At 41.6% G+C, this 19,318-nt stretch overlaps 1 protein-coding gene across 1 annotated transcript; it reads right to left on the minus strand.

Moving 5' to 3' along the window:
* Window positions 1–2,070: 2,070 nt before the first annotated feature.
* LOC127653616 (neuronal pentraxin-1-like) lies at window positions 2,071–7,537 on the minus strand. Its single transcript, XM_052140352.1, has 5 exons — window positions 7,062–7,537; window positions 6,479–6,686; window positions 5,078–5,322; window positions 4,686–4,865; window positions 2,071–4,028 (listed from the first exon to the last, which is right to left on the minus strand). Exons 1-5 carry the CDS (start codon window positions 7,476–7,478, stop codon window positions 3,807–3,809), a joined length of 1,272 nt encoding a protein of 423 aa, XP_051996312.1. The 5' UTR covers window positions 7,479–7,537; the 3' UTR covers window positions 2,071–3,806.
* Between the last annotated feature and the right edge of the window lie 11,781 nt (window positions 7,538–19,318).

The raw sequence follows: 19,318 nt of genomic DNA on the forward strand, positions 1-19,318 counted from the left end.
TCTTTGGGTTTGCTGTGGGTCCAGCTCGTTGCAGCGATCTCAGATCCGCCCTCAGATGATGCATGTGCCACTCTCATCTATATAGGCAGCGGCGTAAGCTGAATGCGGTCTGAGGGTTCGGTCCATGAGACGCTGAAATGTAGCTGGGGCCCCAAACAAACCGAATGGAAGTGTCACAAATTAGTTTAATCCAAACGGTGTGGAGAAGGCTGTTTTTTCATGGCTGTTATCATTCTGACATGGAGCTGTTGAGGATGGCCCTGGCTCCACCTCTCCTGCCAGAGCATCGCAAATTTCACATCTCCCTAATTTAGAACACATCCACGCATGGGTTCTAACTAGGGATTTTTTCCCGGAATTTAATCACGAGAGTGACCACAGGATACTTGTGAATATCCCCATGCACAAACTTCACCCTCACCGTTTTAGCTATGCCCAAAGCCTCGGTTTGAACCAAGCGTTGGTGGATGGTGGTTTGATTGCAAACTGTGTCCACCAATTCCTGGTGAGTACCCCCTTGACACTTACTGGTTTCCGGTATGCTCCGGCCCGGTTGGGGGCAGCCTGTTGGATGTTGGAGACCCGTACCACCATCCCCAGTTCCATCAGAGGGCACTGATCCCGGAAGTGGCCCGGGTCTCCGCACCTCCAGCATGCTGGCCCAGGCGCTACGCCCGCACTTGTGTCGGTGGGCGCCCCCACCTGTGGGGGAGGGCTGTAATTAGAGACAGGTGTTAGACATAACACTTTCTCTCTCTCCGGACGGATGCTTGACCACAACCCTGCTGCCACACTCTGTCTTGTTGTTGTATTGTTTGTGCTCTGGAAGCTTCTGTCACCGAGACAAATTCCTTGTATGTGTAAGCATACTTGGCAATAAAGGTCATTCTGAATATGATTTTGATTTTCAAAGTAGGAGCTCCAGGTCACACCAACCGATGACGTGGACCAATGGCAGGAAGAAGGTGTTTAGCAGCCGGTACAAAGATTTCCTGATAGTTCGCACTGATGAGCTTTTACGAATTACCAAAATGGACTCAAAAACACCTTCGCTTTGGCCAGATTTTTTTCTAAATTATGTCACACCCTTTTGTTTTTCGATTTCATATGAAGTGTGCAGGTGCCTTAACTCTCAAACAGCGAAACCAGCGGATAAGTTTCAAAGGGAGGCATCGCCTGTCTCACTAGGACTCATAGTAAGCAGACTAGTGATTATGACATCACCGTCATAAGATGCATGACTGCATTTTGTCATCATAGTAACACCCCTCCTCTCCAAAACTCCAGACACAATGTTTTCTGTGGTGATAAGGAGATAATCTCATGAGACCTGAGCATTACTGTTGTGTACTTTTTCTATTTCCCTTATTTATTTGAACTAAAAACCTAATAAACATGCAAAATATACAAAATAATTAGAGCAAATAGTTTACCTTAAATTTGATGTCCACATACTGTATGTGGACAGCGGGACAATGTTGTGAAATTGTATATAACACCAAGCTATATAAGTCAATTTAATCAAATTGAGCGTTTGGTTATTCATGTTTTTGAGATGTTACAAACATTGCTGATTTTTTAATAAAGCTGCTTTGCATATGGTATGGGTATATAATGTATATTGGGAAAAGCACAAATGTAAAAATGAAAATAACAATCATTTGATTTGATTTGACTTTTATGTTGCAATGTTTTTTTCTACTTTGGCAACAAAATCTCAATGTTGTCTCTTTGAGCAGTCAAACAAACAATTGCTTAAGAATTTTACCAATCAGAAATTAGCATAAATAATTCTGATTCAAAGTAATGGGCAGCATCATCCAATCACTGCCAACCATGTTAAAATCAAATTTAGCACTATAAATTCTGAATCGATGTACTGATTACCATTGTCCTATGTGAACCACGTTGAGTGGTCCAAACATTATCTGCAGCCTGAAGCTGCAGATTTTAGGAGTGAACGCACTTAGCTGCATATGAAATCTACAGTACTGTAGCTCCCTTGCTCCCTATTTAGTGAATGGCTCAAACTCCAGTGAGCTGTCTGAAAAAATGCACCTTATTTTTATTTTTATTTCATATAAAGCCTCGGAAAGCAACATTATACAGCTTTTGAATGAACCCATTGTTTCTCAGTGTGATTCTCAGTGTGATAATACACAGTAAATTTAGGATTTCAAACAAATAAAAATGGCAAATATATTCTGGAATTAGTATGAAGAGTGACTGTTTTGGCAATTCTGTTTGTTGAGTCCAAGTTAACAAGGATAGATCATGGTTCTTTGTTACCCCAGGCACTAGCTTCTTTGAAAGATCGCCTCTTGTTGCAGTTATTTATTGTCTAAATAATGATAAATTACATTGCAAATGTGCTAAAATAAGTCAAAATTGTGAGGTATAATGTTGGCCAATCCTTTCCTATCACCATAGATCCATCCTTGCCTATCTATAATCCATTCTTGCTTCAACACAGGCCAATGACTAAGTATTCCAAGTGCCTGCTGTTCATTGTTAACTAGTATTGGTTATACAGACACCTACCATCACCTAACTGTACAAAGTGACAAGGCATTACTTCTGGGACATGTGTTTCTTTCCTCTTGGTAGCAATGCATGTTTTCTCTCATTACCTTATATGAAAAATACTGTGGAGAGGATAGTATCTGTCAGTAAAACAATTGCCCCATGAACATACACTGAGAGAGAGAGAGAGAGAGAGAGAGAGAGAGAGAGAGAGAAAATAAGAGAGGATGACAATTGACTTTAAGGTGCAATTGGGCACACTTTTAATTTGCCTTTTTCTCTCTATCAGTGGCCACATTCTTGTGATAGACTTTTTCACAATTTCAATTTTATTAAAAAAATTAGATCTTTATCATTTTGAAATAGTGCCATGCTTTCAGCATATATCAATACAGTAGAAAACCCGACCCAAAACAATAGGAGAAGCAGATGTCAGCATTGATGTGCAGCATTTGGTCATTTCATGCTGTTACTGTACGAATAACATTCCTAGAACAGAGTACAAACACCTGTTAAAACACACCAGTGCCTTAACAATCGCTGTTGAAATAAGAACAACAATTAATCAAATAAAGCAAATATTTAAAGTGTAAAACAAAGAGTAGGCAAACTAAAGGCATGTGCTGAACTGATGCATCAGCTCAAGGCACTCAGGCTGTAAGCAACTGAACGATATTCATACAGATACATTGTTTAGATCACTAGGAACAAATACAGGAAGTGCCCTGAAATATTACTGTCCATCAACAAATAAAACCCTCATTTTCTTGTCCATCACAGTGCAAACTCCGGTGAGAGTGGGGAACCTTTAAGTGCAGATATGAAATCAACCATCTTGTTTGTGACTTTAAATGGTGCCGATTTGTGATCGGCCTCATCAGAGAAGTCTCAATGTGGGGAAAACTCAAGAGTATTTTCTGATGCACTGTTGATTTTCTGTTCAAAACATTTCAAAGAAACAGTTTTGCAGCTGCTGGACAAGGGAAAAACATATTAATAAAATCTAAGCAAATTAAAAGTGTGTGCAAAAAAAGAAAAAAGAAAGAACATTTTAATTGAAATGACATGTAGTAACACTGTCACTGAGATTTGCAAGACAACCCACAGGAAATGTTTGATTTGCACAGAAATACTCAGGTATTCAAAGAAACCCCAGGTTTAATCTTACCTTTAAATCAATTAATCAAGTAATGTTTTTTTTTCCTTCTCAAACTTTTAACTGAGGACAATAAAGACAAAAACTACAAACAAGGATCAGGAATTGGCTTTGGCCCCATTGCAGTTCAGTTGAGCTGACGGCAGGGCTCAAAAGTCCATTTAGTGGCTCCACCAAACACATCGATATTACTCTCTGACCATGACAACACATTGCCAGCTTGTGCTCTGTTGTTGCAGGTTGCCAGGCTGTAGATCTCCCCAGGTGACAGTTTTCTGTCCCATACATTGAAATTCGCCAGTTCACCTACAAAGGCTTGGGTTGCATCGAATCCCCCACCAAGTGTGTCCTGCAGAAATAGAAAACAGTCCAGTTAAAAAAGAGTGATGACACTCAATGCATCCAAATTCAATATCAAGTTTCTGAAAAGTAAATGCACACCAGTTGAGTCTAAATAAGCATAAGTGACTTCTGCCCTCAATTAACGGTAAAAACCAGACATTTTTTACCAGAAATTTAGGTAAGATACCTTAATTATTTTCATTGCGTACAGACTACGGATGACAATGGGATTAAAATTCTGTAATTCCAAACCAGTATGGCTTTCATTTTTTTATCCTTGGGACACAAAAGAAGATGTTTGGCAGAATATTGGCCTCTGCATCTTTATTATCCATACAATGAAAGTGAATGGTGACTGAGGCTACCAGTCCTTTTCATTCTGCCTAGCATCTCCTTTTGTGTTCCAAAGAAGAAAGAAAGTCAGGAACAAGAAGTTTGGAATGACATGAGGATGAGTAAATGATAACATAATTTTTCATTTTTGGGCAAAACATTTTCAAGTTCAAGCTGTTCATAGCAGTTCAAACAATTCCAGAACCAACATTTTATGGTATTCAACCCATTACATAATATTTGTTATGAATGAATTGAATGTCTCAGCATACTGTTTGCCATTGTGTAAAATAACTCTATCAAATAAATTGTTTGTACTAGTGAGTCTTACCTGCTCCTGACCTAAGACCAGCACTCCGTTGGGTTTGAGCGGGTGATAGGGGGCCAGATTCTCTCCATGTCCACGTAGCACACCATCCTGGAACGCCTCCCATACGCCATCACGAGTTGTCCACGTGATGCAGATGTGATGCCATTTACCGTCGTTTATGACAAAAGGTAACTTTGCAACCTGTAAAGTTGCATTGTGGATCACTCTTATTGCTCTTCTTTTTAAAAGCTCAGAAAACACTTTGTATTTGAAATTTACAGACTTCAGCATTTACAGTACACATCAAAACCAGCAATTTTGGAAAATTACTTACATTTAGATTTACAGTACCTATCATGTGTATCTGAAGTCATGCTATCATATTATTTTTTTTAATTGTTTTAACGCTTTACCTTATCATTTATTAGGATCTCCATTGGATTGTTGCCCCATTCTATGAGTACAAGTTCATTGGCCTGTCCAGGAACAGCGTAGGAGAAGGGTGTTCCCACACCAGGTGATGCGTTGGACTTTATCCACAAGCAGAAAGTGAAGGCATACATTTCTGGTAGACTTTTCTTCACTTTTGCATACATGTAATTTGTTCGTAAAGGTAACGTTATCTGAAACTTGTCCAGTGGCCAATTTCCTTTTGAACCTGCAGTCAGAGTGAAAAGGAATCACTTTGAGGATTTATAACATTTTTATTTATCTCATCTTCTAGCATTCTTCAATTAACCCTAAAAATGTCATGCATTACATTTCCATAATTTTTCTAAAATATTGCTTTTATTTTAAATTTTAGAGCTTGTAGAATCATTAAAATAACATTGAACAGATAGGAGTGTTTGCCTCAAAGTCAGCTGCCTTCTCAAAAAAGGCAACCTTTTTACTTTTAGATAAAGATTGTGAGTTGACTTTATATACATGTCCTTAGAATTTGAAGGGACCCACTTTTCAACATTTTTCAAAAAGAAAATTGAACGATTCACACATTGTTCCTCTCCCCAGCCTCTTAAATGTTTGTATCCCACAGGATACAAAAACGTTTTTAGGGTAAAGGGAATAATATAAATATCGAATTACATTTCGTAAAAGTCTGAAAAAGGGCTGGTGTGTAAATGCTTCCTTTACTCCAACCTACAGCTCTTAAAATCCCATTACCCAATCCCTGTGGCTGTCACCATTGTTCACTGCACTACTGTAAATCCCATATTATTATGACACACTCCCCTGTTTGTTTTTATGCTGCTTTTTTTTCATGTTCATACCCATTTTGTAATGCAACATTTTAATTTCTACATTATATAACATATTTACACACAGTATAGCACATATCTAGATAAGATTATAAAGATAGCTAATAATTATTTAGCATTTTTAAGGTCCTTTTTGAAATTGATGGTTCTTCACAACGCCTCCTGGAGACGCTGCAAAGTCTATCGTTTCTTCTACCTTTTAGAGAAATAACAATAATCTACTCCACTATCTCTCTAATGCTGAGTCTCTCAGACAGTCACACGTTGACTGGAAGGCAGCAGTTTTTTTTTCTCGGAACTACGCATGCAATGACTAATTATCCTTCTCAATATTATATCGCCTTTGTGGTTTATGGGCTCAATATGCAAAGTAATGCAGCTCCCCCTCCCAAACCATCCTCTGCGACATTACACAGCCTAGATATCATGTAAACTTCCTCGAAGAAAGCTATACTTCTCAAACACTTCTAATATGTTCTCATTGTAGTTCAGATTTATCATTTAAATCTCAAATAAGTGAATAGTTGATTTGTTAATAAATGTTACATCTCTGACCTTTCTCTAGGTCGTTAATTCTTTGATGTAAAGAGGTGAGTGTTGATTCCACTCGATTGCGCGGATCCGTGTTGTTCTTCTGCACGGGTTTGCTTTCCTCTAAAGTGTTGACCCGGGACAGCACCTGCTTTTCCATGTCATCGATCTTATTCTGCAGCAGATCTTTGAGACTGTTCGCCTGTACAGAGCCGTTGTTCCTGCTGTATTGCTACGGGAAAAGAGGAGACAGTGGTGTGCCCATACAAAAGAATATTGCACAACCTGCGTACCGCAAAACTTGCCATAGAAGACATATAAGTGTCTATATGTAAGCCAATTTAAAACTTAGCACAGCCTGCGGTGAACCACTGACACATTGACTAAATGTGTCAAATACCTTCACGGAAGTCGTTTTACTCTGTATGATCTGCTCACTATTTGTCGTTCTATAGAAATTAATCATGTGGTGGTTATTAGCGCAGCGCCTGTGTTTGCGTGTCTAAAGGACTGCAGGACATGATAAATAGGAAATGCACTAGATTTCAGTGTTTAAGTGAAGCCTTACACGTTTAAATAGGATAAGTCCGAATCATTATTTGCATACCTCAAGGTTTTCTAGCCTCTGTTTAAGGGTGGCTAAAGTCTGACCAAGTTGGGCTAGTGTATCGGTTGGCCCGCGGGACACGTCTCCCATCGTGTTCTTGCCCGGTTCTTTCCTCCGACCTCCAGCCACGGGCTCCAGAACACTTTGACTCTCACACCGACTCAACTTAGAAGTTAATTCCCTAATCGTCTCCTTCTGGTTCATGATAGTTTCCTTCTGCTGTAGAACTGTTTCTCTTAACTGCATGACGGTGATCTTCAGATCATCAGCCGGTCCACTGTTCTGCATAGTGGCTGCACACAGGTCCATATCCTTGGGCACGGATGTACAGATGAACTGGGTCTGTGTGAACGCTTGTGAAGACCTCTCCAGGTATGTGAGAGAAAGCAGAAAAAGTGTCCATGAAACTCTTTCCATTGCTGCTTGTCTTCTCGGTCAGTCTTTCTGGTGCGCGAGCAATGTGTTGTTTCAGCACCAAGGAGCTATCCACTAACTCTGAGCAACCTGTGTGGGTTTTATATAGGGCAGCAGAAGCGCAGCGCAGATACGCTGCAGCCCGCTCTCGCTCTCTAAACATGTCAAGCATTTCTTAAGGTGGCACGGAGAGGCAGCCCACATGTCTGTTAATTACTGTGAAAAGGCAAAATAATACTTCTTTTTACTTGGGTTGCTATTGCATATGTATACAAATAAATGTATTTATTAAGTATTTTTTCCTCACCTGTGCTTAGATTCATTCATTCATGGTTCATTCATTAATTTATGCGTTAATGTATTTATTTATTCGTTCGTTGATATGGTGCCATGCAAATGAATGTAAAACACACACCTAGATTTTGTCTTTTATAATTCCATGTATTACAAACCTAATTAATATTGCAAGAATTATCATTATATACAGTACAGCTATTTAACCTTATGAGACGAACTTTGCAGTGTAACCTCAAGGTATGTTTCCAGTTAGGCTACGTGTTTCCACCTTAAGACTGGCCTCAATAAATTCTCGTTGGGTTGGTCCATTGCCCGTGGGGTGGCCCTACGGAGTTCAGGGCTTGGTTTTACTACCCCGCGGATCTGTCACGGTTGGATCTCTAACCCACTCAGCGTGCATTCCTCTTTTGATGCGTGCACAGAAATGAATCCAAAGCAAAGATGAACATTCATGTCTCCTGTCATGAAAATAATCTTCCAGTTGTAGGCTTATACTGTGCATATACAGAGAGTTTAATTGACAGTCGTCTCATCTGGTTTTGTTTTAATCTTTCAGTTGAAGCATGCTTATGTGACACCATTTGTATGTTCATTGACCTTTTCCTAAACAGTAGGCTAGGCGCAGCAGTATTTACCAGACTAACAGGCTACACAACACAGAGTTATTAATGTTTTAAATAGTAAATGAGGAAATCCATCTCCATTCGAAATACATTTACATTTTTAACAATTGTCTAAACAATCTACAATCTAAATCTCTGTTTATGAGATTCTCCGACACGGAAGGGTTGTTTTAAGTTATAATTATATTATTAATGATGCACTCTCATTACTGGCCAAGCTGTTAAACACTGTCTGAAAATGAACAACATTAACTTTTTTTTTCTTCCAAAGTATCATCCTACACATGCCATATGTTATGCCGGGTAAAGACTCTACGAATGGGCAAATTATGCTTACATAAAATGTATTGCTAGGCTGATACCAAAGGATCGTGGACCTATAATTTATTTAACAAGTTATTGCTTATTACCCTCCCAGTTGCACCAGCTATACGTGCGTTACAACTTAGCCTAGTTGTGGCGGAAATGGTGACTACTTTACGCCACATTAATGGATGAAATAAAAAAAGCCGACTGATATTTTATAACATCATAAAATGTTTGCATGACAGGCTTCAGTCCTTTCGACATAGGCCTACAGTATGATGTACATCATATGAAGTGCATTTATGAGAGAGAGAGAGAGAGAGAGAGAGAGAGAGAGAGAGAGAGAGAGAGAGCATCTAAGTGCATCATAAAAAGATTTCCTTTATATGTTTGCTATTAATATAATTAATGGCAAAATCACCCCAAAATCTAGACCTCAAATAGTGTGCTATAACTGATCAGACTTACGGTTTTCCCACAGCAGACGATCAAAAATGGAAAACCCACTTACATGATGGAATGTTCATATGAGCCAACTCCAACTGCCAAAATTCAAATCTGAGCCACCAACAGAAGGCTTTAACATGCTTTAGGCTGCTCTTCTATCAAATCTCTATTTCTATATGTCTCTTAAAATGCTGAGGGTTACTCTATTGAATCTTTATTTCTATCAAATAGAAACCTTGCAACCATTTAGAGCACCCTAGCAACCAAACCCCTTTGACTTCCATTCAAAAAAGCTGAGTGTGATTGTAAGGGGGTTAAGATGGGCAAGGAGGAGGCGAGAACCGGCTTGTCAATATAAATAATAATTAATAAACATAAAAAATAATAAACATAAACACACACATGACGGACATGCCCGTAATTCTCTCTCTCTCGAACCGTCGTCACCGGCCGCCTTTATCCCTCGCGCGCCCCATCAGGCCGATTGGGGACCAGGCGTGCAACATTCCAGCCCGGCCCCGCCCCCCTCCGCTCCACAGTGATATCTTCATAATAGAATGTCATGGAAACTTCCGGGTTGACTTATTTCACTCAGGTTGGCAAGGCGCCTCATTAAGTATCACTCTGTTAACTGCTTAGCAACAACATGGGGTACCCTAGCAACCAAGTAACAAATCACATATCTCTGCACCAGAACATTGTGGAGACTTCCGGGTTGACTTATTTCAGTCAGGATAGCAAGGAGCCTCATTAAATATTACTCTGGTTACTGCTTAGCCACCAGATGGGGTTACCCTAGCAAAAAAGTAACAAATCACATATCTCTGCACCAGAATATATTAGAGACTTCGGGTTTCTTTAATTTGAATCAGGGTAGCAAGGAGCCTTTTGAGTATCATCTTGGTAACTGCCTAGCAACCAAATTATCTATCTATCTATCTATCTATCTATCTATCTATCTATCTATCTATCTATCTATCTATCTATCTATCTATCTGATATAATATTATAATATTTAAACTTTGAACTTTTATATCTACTAAAACGTATAACTACTTCAAACTAAAAACTTTAAAACTTCAAGCTTTTACAACTACTTCAAACTTTCATGCCAGGCTTTCTCTAGCAAACCTAAAGTTTGTCCACAAACTTTTCAATCTAGTTTTAGATACAGTTCCTATAGCCTATATTGTTACACAGGGTAAATATATGACTTTTATTATATCCTATTTTAATGGGTATGTAATTTATTACTGCTGACAGTTTTCTGAGCAAAGAAGGTTTGAACATCAAGCATAATAAGTTCAAACTAAAACTCATGGCTTTTTAACACTTCTGTGTCCAATTTGAAAGCTGTTTATTGGATCAATTCAGGTAGACGTCATATTATGCGACTACGCATTACTTCATGCAGAGCTTATGACCTACTAGCTAAGTCTTGCCTATGTGTAATTAAGGTGCTATATGTAATACTTTTACTGTACTAAATCATTATATTAACATAATATGTCATTAGAGAATTAGGAAACATGCTAAGTTGAAATACTGGCTGCTCCGATAACAATGTTACAGCCAGTAAATTCTACTTTGAAGTGTCCATTCCGGCCAGAATTTCTGTTTATGTTTTGGACTGTGTGATCCCGCCCACTGCCCACTCACCAATAGTATTTTGACACCGCCGGGTTGCCAGATTTGAACAAGTTTGCAGGCAAACAACACAGCGTGCTGCAGCCATGGAAGCCAGCAAACTAACTGGATCAAAGATAACAGATTCCACCCAACATAAAAAGCCTTACCATCAGTCGAAAAATTTCCATGACCAGATGTGTAGTAAAACAAGGATAAATATTGGAGATGCCTTTGGAAGATGGAGACAGCTGAAATCCCAGAAATCCTTTAAAACGGATCCTGTTGCGTGTCCTCATTCTGGCAACATGCATGAGCTTCAAGTCTGGGGCGGGGCAGACAACTATCCAATATTTTGAATTTGGACTGCAGTACCCATTTCAAAAGCTTGTTGTCAATCTTACATATAGAATAGCACCTTCAAGAACAGGTGGTGCAACCAAAGCAATGACTTAATTACAAACTAACTAGTAGTTACTAAAGCCATAGTGTGAACTTTCCATCCCAACTTACGTAAGACATTATGCACAGCTGGTGCAACCCTACCGTGTAGAGTATATCCATATTCATGTGAAAAGTGCAGGAGATGCTAAACGGGCTCGTCAGTGGAGTCTCAATATGCGCAAACGCAATGGCATTACATGAGATTGTTATAATCCTTGCTCAAACAAACAACCTATTTAGCGAATAAGATATATACAGTATAACTACAAAGAGTAGCCTACGTGTGATCAAGAACTGCTCTCTGTGATTTCTCTATGAAATCCCTTCTCTGGATTATGCTTTTGTTACACCATAAAATAATTAGTGTGTAACTTTGTCGGTGAAAATATTGTCTCCTATCACAACATAATACACAGAGGCAGCCATGCAATGAAATAGTAACCAGCCGCCTAAACAACACCTTTAAGACAGAGCAAAACATCAATAAATGTATCCATCGGAGATATTATGGAGATATTTATGGATATATTATGTGTGATGATGTGCTTAACTTCTTAAGCAATGGATGAGAACAAAACATTTGTTTTACATTTATTTTTGCAGGGTTGCAGAAAGGTTATGGGGATATATAGTGAGAAGGGGTATTAACATTTAGTGGTTGGCATCTTACGTTTTGGTGCCTCTGGCACATGCTGCTGGATTTTGTGGCACATCCAGTGGAATATCAGGTTGTTAGTGGCAAGTTCCACTGAAGTTTGTGGCATTTCTGGTCATTAGAGGTATGTATGCCATTGATATTTGTGGCACGTCAGATCACCTGACACATGCCCACTGTATTTTGAGGCATATTATATAGACGCTGTCAACGATATGCGGCAGTTTAGTCAATGGTGGTGATGGCACGCTGATATATATAGCATGTTGCTTCCAGACATTAGCTTTTAGCAGGCTAACTGCGACCAATTTATATAGAAAAGCCAAAAAGGATTGTAAAAAGGTCGTATTTGCCAGGGCCGGTTCAAAACATCATATACAGTATAACTACAGCATAATGGACATTCAGGGCTTAGCCCACACCTCTGTGGATACGTATGGTACTGTCCTTTGATGAAATGTCAGAATATAATACACTTTATAATAAAAGCCTAAATGTTGGAGTAAATCTTTAAATACTACTGAAAATAAAAGGTCCCACCAATTTTTGTCTCAGCCTCAGGTATCCTCAAAGATCCAAAGTTGCATGATTTAACACTATGTGTACTTTAAAATGGGATTAATTTGGCTTTCCATAGTTTGCGAAGTCTATGGCATCATGACTTCATAAAAGAGATTTGCAAAAAGGCAAATGTCCCGGTTTGTGACTTAAAGCTTGCGAAATACTCAAGCACATATTACTGTTATTTTAGTGTCATATATCTAAATATTTGTTACTTACACTTTCTGGATAAACCAACTGTAAGGGGGCTAAGATGGGCAACCGGCTTGTCAATATAAATAATAATTTAATGAAAACTTAAACCAAAACACACAAACATAAACACACACATGACGGACATGCCTGTAATTCTCTCTCTCTCGAACCATCGTCACCGGCCGCCTTTATCCCTCGCGCTCCCCATCAGGCCGATTGGGGACCGGGCGTGCGACATTACAGCCCGGCCCCCCCCCGCTCCACACCAACTCAACAAATATACCATTATCTCACCAAGACAGGAATTTTGACTATTCACACACACCCGTGAACCATGCCTGAGTGCTGGAAAGCATCTACCAACAAGACAGTGCATGGGTACTGAATTTGGTATTATCGATAGAGTAGAACCACCAATCATTAATTTATAAATATACAACACAATATTAATATAATATATTTTAGAATTAAACTTGATAGTGAAGCACTGGTACTATTAACATTACTTGAAGATGATCAAAACATTCGGGCAGAACAGAAAACAGCTTAATGCTGCATTCCATTCAACTCAGAAGGTCGGAGTTTCCAAATTTCTACAAGTAAAAGTGGAATGGAATACCTCTTGAAGTCGAACATCCAACTCGGTAACTCATGCGAAAATCTTCAACTCCGATTTCGCCGAGATGAGGGTGCATGACGTCCCAGGGAGATTCACTGTCAATGACAAACAATTGCTTTTATTAAATAATATCTATCAATATCTATCAAAGTTCCAACATTACATGATAATAAAACTTGTTAAGCAAATGTTTGCAGAGACAGGTGTTCAAACTACAGTAAATTATGCTCTTTTGATGATCATAAACCTGTAGAACAAGCACTAGCATTGCAGCATCATTTAACATTTTGGTTGCAAGGAGACATCTCTGTTGACAACTGAAAACCTGCAAATCTAATGTGTGTGTTGCAGTTTTGTTTCTTTATACTTCATCTTCCGAGCATCAGGCAATGAAATGAATTTATTATCGGAGATATCAAGTAGGAATTCTTCACATCCGACTTTGAATGGAATGCATTATAAGCCCCTGTAGCCAACCCCTAGCACTGACCATGGTATTCAGAAAGCTGTTTGAAAATCCATTCAGTGGTGTTAGTTGCTCAGAATCTACACACTTCAGCTTTAATTATATTAAAAAGAATTATTAGAATATGAATTAACAATAATATACTTACATCAAGCAGGATATATCAGATAGTAATATCAGGCAATATCAAAAAGTTATGTTCTTCTATTAAAGCTGTGCGTATGGTGCAGTGAGCAGTCACTGGGCATGCAGCAATAAGGGAAATTGACTGAAGTCCTGGATCATTTGCTTAATAATTGATTGTACACCTTCCAATCAGCACAGTGCCATGCTAAAGGCACACAAGAGGTAGCAAAATAAATGGTTAATGACAAAACCTCTTAGTAATTCTTAGAAATATATGATCTCAGCAACTATGCAAAAGCAACTTTACATGTACTGAGGTACATTATTTTGAAGGTCAATTATTTATGATCTGTTGGTAGACCCCGCATGCAAATTATGCACATCTTCTAATGACAAATTAGTTGTTTCTTTGCTCTTACAGAAAATAATTGAGCTGCATCCTCAGTGGACCAGCCAGGTCATAGCGACAACCAGTTAACTGACACTGTATGCCCAGTACACAGAATCCAGCCTGAATCTGGATCTCATTCATTATGATACTTCAAATGACTCTTGCTTTGTCTTGGTCAACCCTTACAAGCATCTTCAACTTCATGTAGACACACAACCATAGAAAATATGGTTGTTTACATGAACTGGAGTTCATGCGTTTTTTACATCCATTTTAGACTTGTGAATTATGCCACCATTCATTCATGTATCATCATTACAGTGAGAATATTGTTTCATTTATTTCATTACAGTACAAAATAAATGCAAAGCTATTTCCTTCTTGAATTGAAAAAACATAGTAGATTGAACGGATCCCAGTAATTGTAGAACTGTTAAAAACCATGATGAACCACCTTTTTAACAGGCAATGTAGTTTCACAGCTGAGACTGGATTGGGCCCACATCATCAAAGACTAATGAGAGCACTACTCCTCAGTGCTACACAGGTCTTTACTTCTGATTCACTGTGTTAGACATCACTTGCCTCTTATAAAATATGTATTTCTCATATAATAATACAACAGCCATTATACAACATGACCAATTCGTTCTTCTTTATCTTAAATGTAGACATATTGAGACTTTTCCCCTGGTGAAAAATTTTAATTAGCTCTGTGGGCTCTGATTTAAGCTTGAATAGAGAGGTCAAACATAATGTGTATTGGAGTCAGAGTGAAAGAGGCTGAAGGATGAGAGATAAAGGAGAGAAAGCCTGGACTTTGATCTGTCCGTAATATTCATTATTTGTGCTGCTCTGTTGAAAAATGTATCAGTCTGCTCTTAATGGCTAAAACACACCAGAATCATTCTGCAATTTGGTAGCACTCACCCATCTTCCCTTCTGTATCTGTAGCATTTGAGACCATTAAATCATTGCTGGAGAAAACAGGCAGAACTCACAAACTGAATTATTATGGTTTTTGCACTGTCAGACCTATTTTGTTGCGTTTACACACATAGTTCATAGTAAATGTATCTTCCAAGTTGCCTTACTAAATAATTTAATATTCTCATCTACAAGACACTTTTAACAAAATTTTGCCAGCAAATAAATAATTTTAAGTGAGTAAAAATGGTTTTCAGTAAACCGTAAGTGAATACAAATGATGTGTTTTCCTGTGAGAGTTACCTCGAATGCAGAGTGACTCAGAATACACTACAGATGTATATTATATGAAATTACTGTGCATGGTCACCATTTTATGACATCCATTGTTCAAATCATATTTTTCTTTTGTCAAATATTTAATTACTTTGATCCGTATATCTGCAGCCATGTGCTGTTATTCCAAGGGACTAATATTACCTGATGAACTGGTCTTGAAAAGTGTGTTTCAGTTTTGAGATGCTAAAGCCTTTCATCTCTGAATATATCTCCAGATTTCCACATATTGCAACGTTGCGGTCGTGGCTTTCCTTCTTTCGAACCCCATGGACCTCCCACTCCCCAGTACACTCGTTTGCGCCCAACGAGATGTCAATCGCTGATTCGGAGAGCGTCTTGGCTAGTCTGCTCTCACTACCCTTGCCGGTGGGTCAGCTGAGGGTTATGCCACGATACCCCAGGTGGATATGGCGATCACTGCACACCTGTGCCCGCTGAGCGCCACCACCTGGTGGAATCGCCCGGCACTCCCTTCCCGAGCCTGTAGGATGACGTCGTCTCTGGCGACTAAAGCCTACAGCACTGTCAGTCAGGCCACCTCCGCCCTGCATGCCATGGCCCTCTTACAGGTCCATCAGGCCAAGGCTTTGAAAGAGCTGCATGAGGATAGTTCTGATCCCGGTGTGCTACAAGAGCTGCGCTCCACAACCGGCCTCGCCCTCAGTGAGACTAAGGTCACAGCGGGCACTCGGGCAGATGATGTCCACACTTATGGTCCAGGAGCGCCACCTGTGGCTGAACCTGGTCAAGGCACGGTTCCCTGAGACGGGATGCCCGAGGATTGAGAGGTCTGCAGGAACTTCGGAGCTGGTAGCCAGACCACTCCATCCCCCGGTGGAGAACTGGGAGGAAAATCCTTTAATCCTTTATTTAATTTTAGTTCGCCACACCCCGTCTGGGTTGCGGTACCCAAATTGTCAAAAAAGAGCAGTTTCCTCTCTCTTCAGGCTACACTGCCAGTGCTCATGGTCACTGCATCCACGGCCACCAAACACCAAGCACATTCACGTGCCCCGCTGCATCACACAAACCACACCCTCAGCTGGCCGGTGGTGATGAATCAAGATGACGGCCCCAGAAGCGCTCCTCCTCCTTACGCCGGGCACGCGGAGCAAGGTAGGTGCTTTGAAGATCCCCTCAGCGTAGCCGCCTCGGGCCTCACGGCACTCCCTGCTCAACCCTGCCGCGAGACCCCACCCCCAGGAATGTTGGATGTGATCCTTCCGTTAGTGCCCCTTGCCTGGAGTTTGGATGCATGGCTGTTGCTCTCCAACCCATCGCACTGGCTGGCCACAACCAACCGACTCAGCTATAAGATTCGATTTGCCAGGTGCCTGCCCTGGTTCCGTGGAGATCTCTTCATGTTAGTGAAGGACGAGAGTGCTGCCATCCTACAAGCGGAGATTGCAGTCCTCCTATGGAAGGGCGCGATAGAGCCTGTCCCTCCAGCCAAGGTGAGACAGGGGTTTTACCCATTCAAGATGCTGACGCAAAAGTACATTCTGACGTGCATCTGGCATCAAGATTGTTTTGCGGCGGTAGACCTGAAGGATGCATACTTTCACGTCTTGATTTTACCTCGATACAGACCCTTCAATTCGACAGTCGGGCGTGTCAGTACAAGCTCCTCCCCTTCGGCTTGTCCCTATCCCCTCACGTCTTCATGAAGATTCAGAGGTAGCCCTTGCCCCGCTAAGGGAAGTGGGCATTCACATACTAAATTACCTCGACGACTGGCTGATTCTAGCGCACTCTCGCGAGTTTCAGTGTGCACACAGGGACCTGGTGCTCACGAACCTCAACCGTTTAGGACTTCGGGTCAACAGGGAAAAGAGCAAGCTTCCCTGGTTCAGAACATCTCTTTTCTCGGCATGAAGTTAGACTCATGTCAATGATAGTGCACCTCACATACGAGCGCTTACAGTCGGTGCTGAACTGCCTGAACTTATCCAGGCGGCAAATGTCGGTCCCACTGAAGTACTTTCAGAGGCTCCTGGGGCATATGGCATCCTCAGCGGCGGTCATGCCGCTCGGGATGATGCATATGTGGCCGCTACAGCACTGGTTCCAGACCCGAGTCCCGAGGTACGCATGACTCTCACGCCCTCCTACCACCACCTTTTCAGCCCATCGACAGTACTTATGTTCCTGTGGGGTGGAGTCCCCATACACCAAGTGTTCATGTGCGTTGTGGTTATGACAGATGGCTCCAAGACCGGCTGAGGCGCCGTGTGCAATGGGCATGCAGCCACTGTCTCCTGGACAGGACCTCGCCTGCATTGGCACATCAACTGCCTCGAGTTGCTAGCAGTACTGCTCACCCTGTGAAGGCTTTTGCCGTTGATCCAGGGCAAGCACGTGTTGGTCCGAACACAACGACAGTGGCTTATATAAACTTATATAACTAGGTCGCTGTGGGCCACTCATATCCCTGGCAACCACAACATCACAGCAGATGCTCTGTCGTGGCAGGTGATGCTCAGGGGAGAGTGGAGAATTCACCCCCAGGTGGTCCAGCTGATATGGAGTCGATTCGGCAAGGCACAGGTAGACCTGTTCGCCTATCGAGAATCCTCCCATTGCCCACTCTTATATGCCCTGACAGGAGCTCCGCTCGATACAGACGCGCTGGCACACAGCTGGCACCGGGGGCTGCGCAAATACGGGTTTCCCCCAGTGAGCCTACTTCTGTGCAAACTCAGGGAAGATGAGGAGCAGGTCATTCTCGTGGCTCCGTATTGGCCCACACAGACCTGAACACCTCCCTGGCAAATCCCCCTGAGGACAGACCTTCTCTCTCACGGATGGGGCACCCACACCCAGACCTCTGGATTCTCCATGTCTGATCCCTGGACAGGACATGGAAGACCTAATTGGTCTACCGCCTGCAGCGGTTAACATGATCACTCAGGCCAGAGCTCCTTCTACAAGGCAGCTGTATTCTTTGAAGTGGCGTATCTTCCCTAAGTGGTATTCTTCCTGTGGAAAAGACCCCCAGAGATGCGTAGTCAGGTTAGTGCTTTCCTTCCTGCAAGAGAAGTTGGAAAGACGGCTGTCCCCCTCCACTATTAAGGTCTATGTAGCTCCTATAACAGCATACAACAACGTTGTTGAAGGTAAGTCTCTCGGTAAGCACAACCTGATTATCAGGTTCCTGAGAGGCGCCAGGAGGTTGAACCCTCCTAGACCGTGCCTCTTTCCCTCATGGGACCTCTCCGTGGTCCTTCTAAGCTTACGGACAGCCCCGTTTGAGCCCCTAGAGTCAGTTGAGTTAAAGGCCGTCTGATTGAAGACCGCTCTCCTGACCTCGCTCACTTCCCTCAAGAGGGAAGGGGATCTGCAAGCATTTTCTGTCAGCGAAAAGTACCTAGAGTTCAGTCCGGAAGTCTCTCACGTGATCCTGAGCCCCCAACCAGGCTATGTGCCCAAGGTTCCCATGACCCCTTTTAGGGATCAGGTGGTGAGCTTGCAAGCACAGCCCCCGGAGCTTTATTGTTGCTGTGTCCAGTGCATGCTTTGAGCATCTATTTGAATCGCACACAGAGCTTTAGATGCTCTGAGCAGCTCTTTGTATGCTTCGGTGGACAGCGGAAAGGGAACGCTGTCTCTGAACAGAGGCTTGCCCATTGGATCGTGGACGCCATTGCTTTGGCCTACCAGACCCAGTCCGTGCCCGTTCATCCTCGTAGGCTCTGTCCAATGGCACCTCTCTAGCAGACACCTGTAGAGCAGCGGGCTGGGCAACACCCAATACCTTTGTGAGATTTTACGATCTCCTGGTTGAGCCGGTTTCATCCTGTGTTCTTTCAGGTACAAACAGG

This window comes from Xyrauchen texanus, chromosome 13 (assembly GCF_025860055.1).
Source record: "Xyrauchen texanus isolate HMW12.3.18 chromosome 13, RBS_HiC_50CHRs, whole genome shotgun sequence".
In the NCBI taxonomy this organism is placed as follows: domain Eukaryota; kingdom Metazoa; phylum Chordata; class Actinopteri; order Cypriniformes; family Catostomidae; genus Xyrauchen; species Xyrauchen texanus.

Coding starts and splice junctions, on each gene's coding strand:
- LOC127653616 (XM_052140352.1), bottom strand. CDS start 7,478: ATGGAAAGAGTTTCATGGACACTTTTTCTGCTTTCTCTCACATACCTG. Junction 5,323..6,478: donor AATTAACGACCTAGAGAAAG/GTCAGAGATGTA, acceptor CTCTGACTGCAG/GTTCAAAAGGAAATTGGCCA. Junction 4,866..5,077: donor AGATCCTAATAAATGATAAG/GTAAAGCGTTAA, acceptor GCAACTTTACAG/GTTGCAAAGTTACCTTTTGT.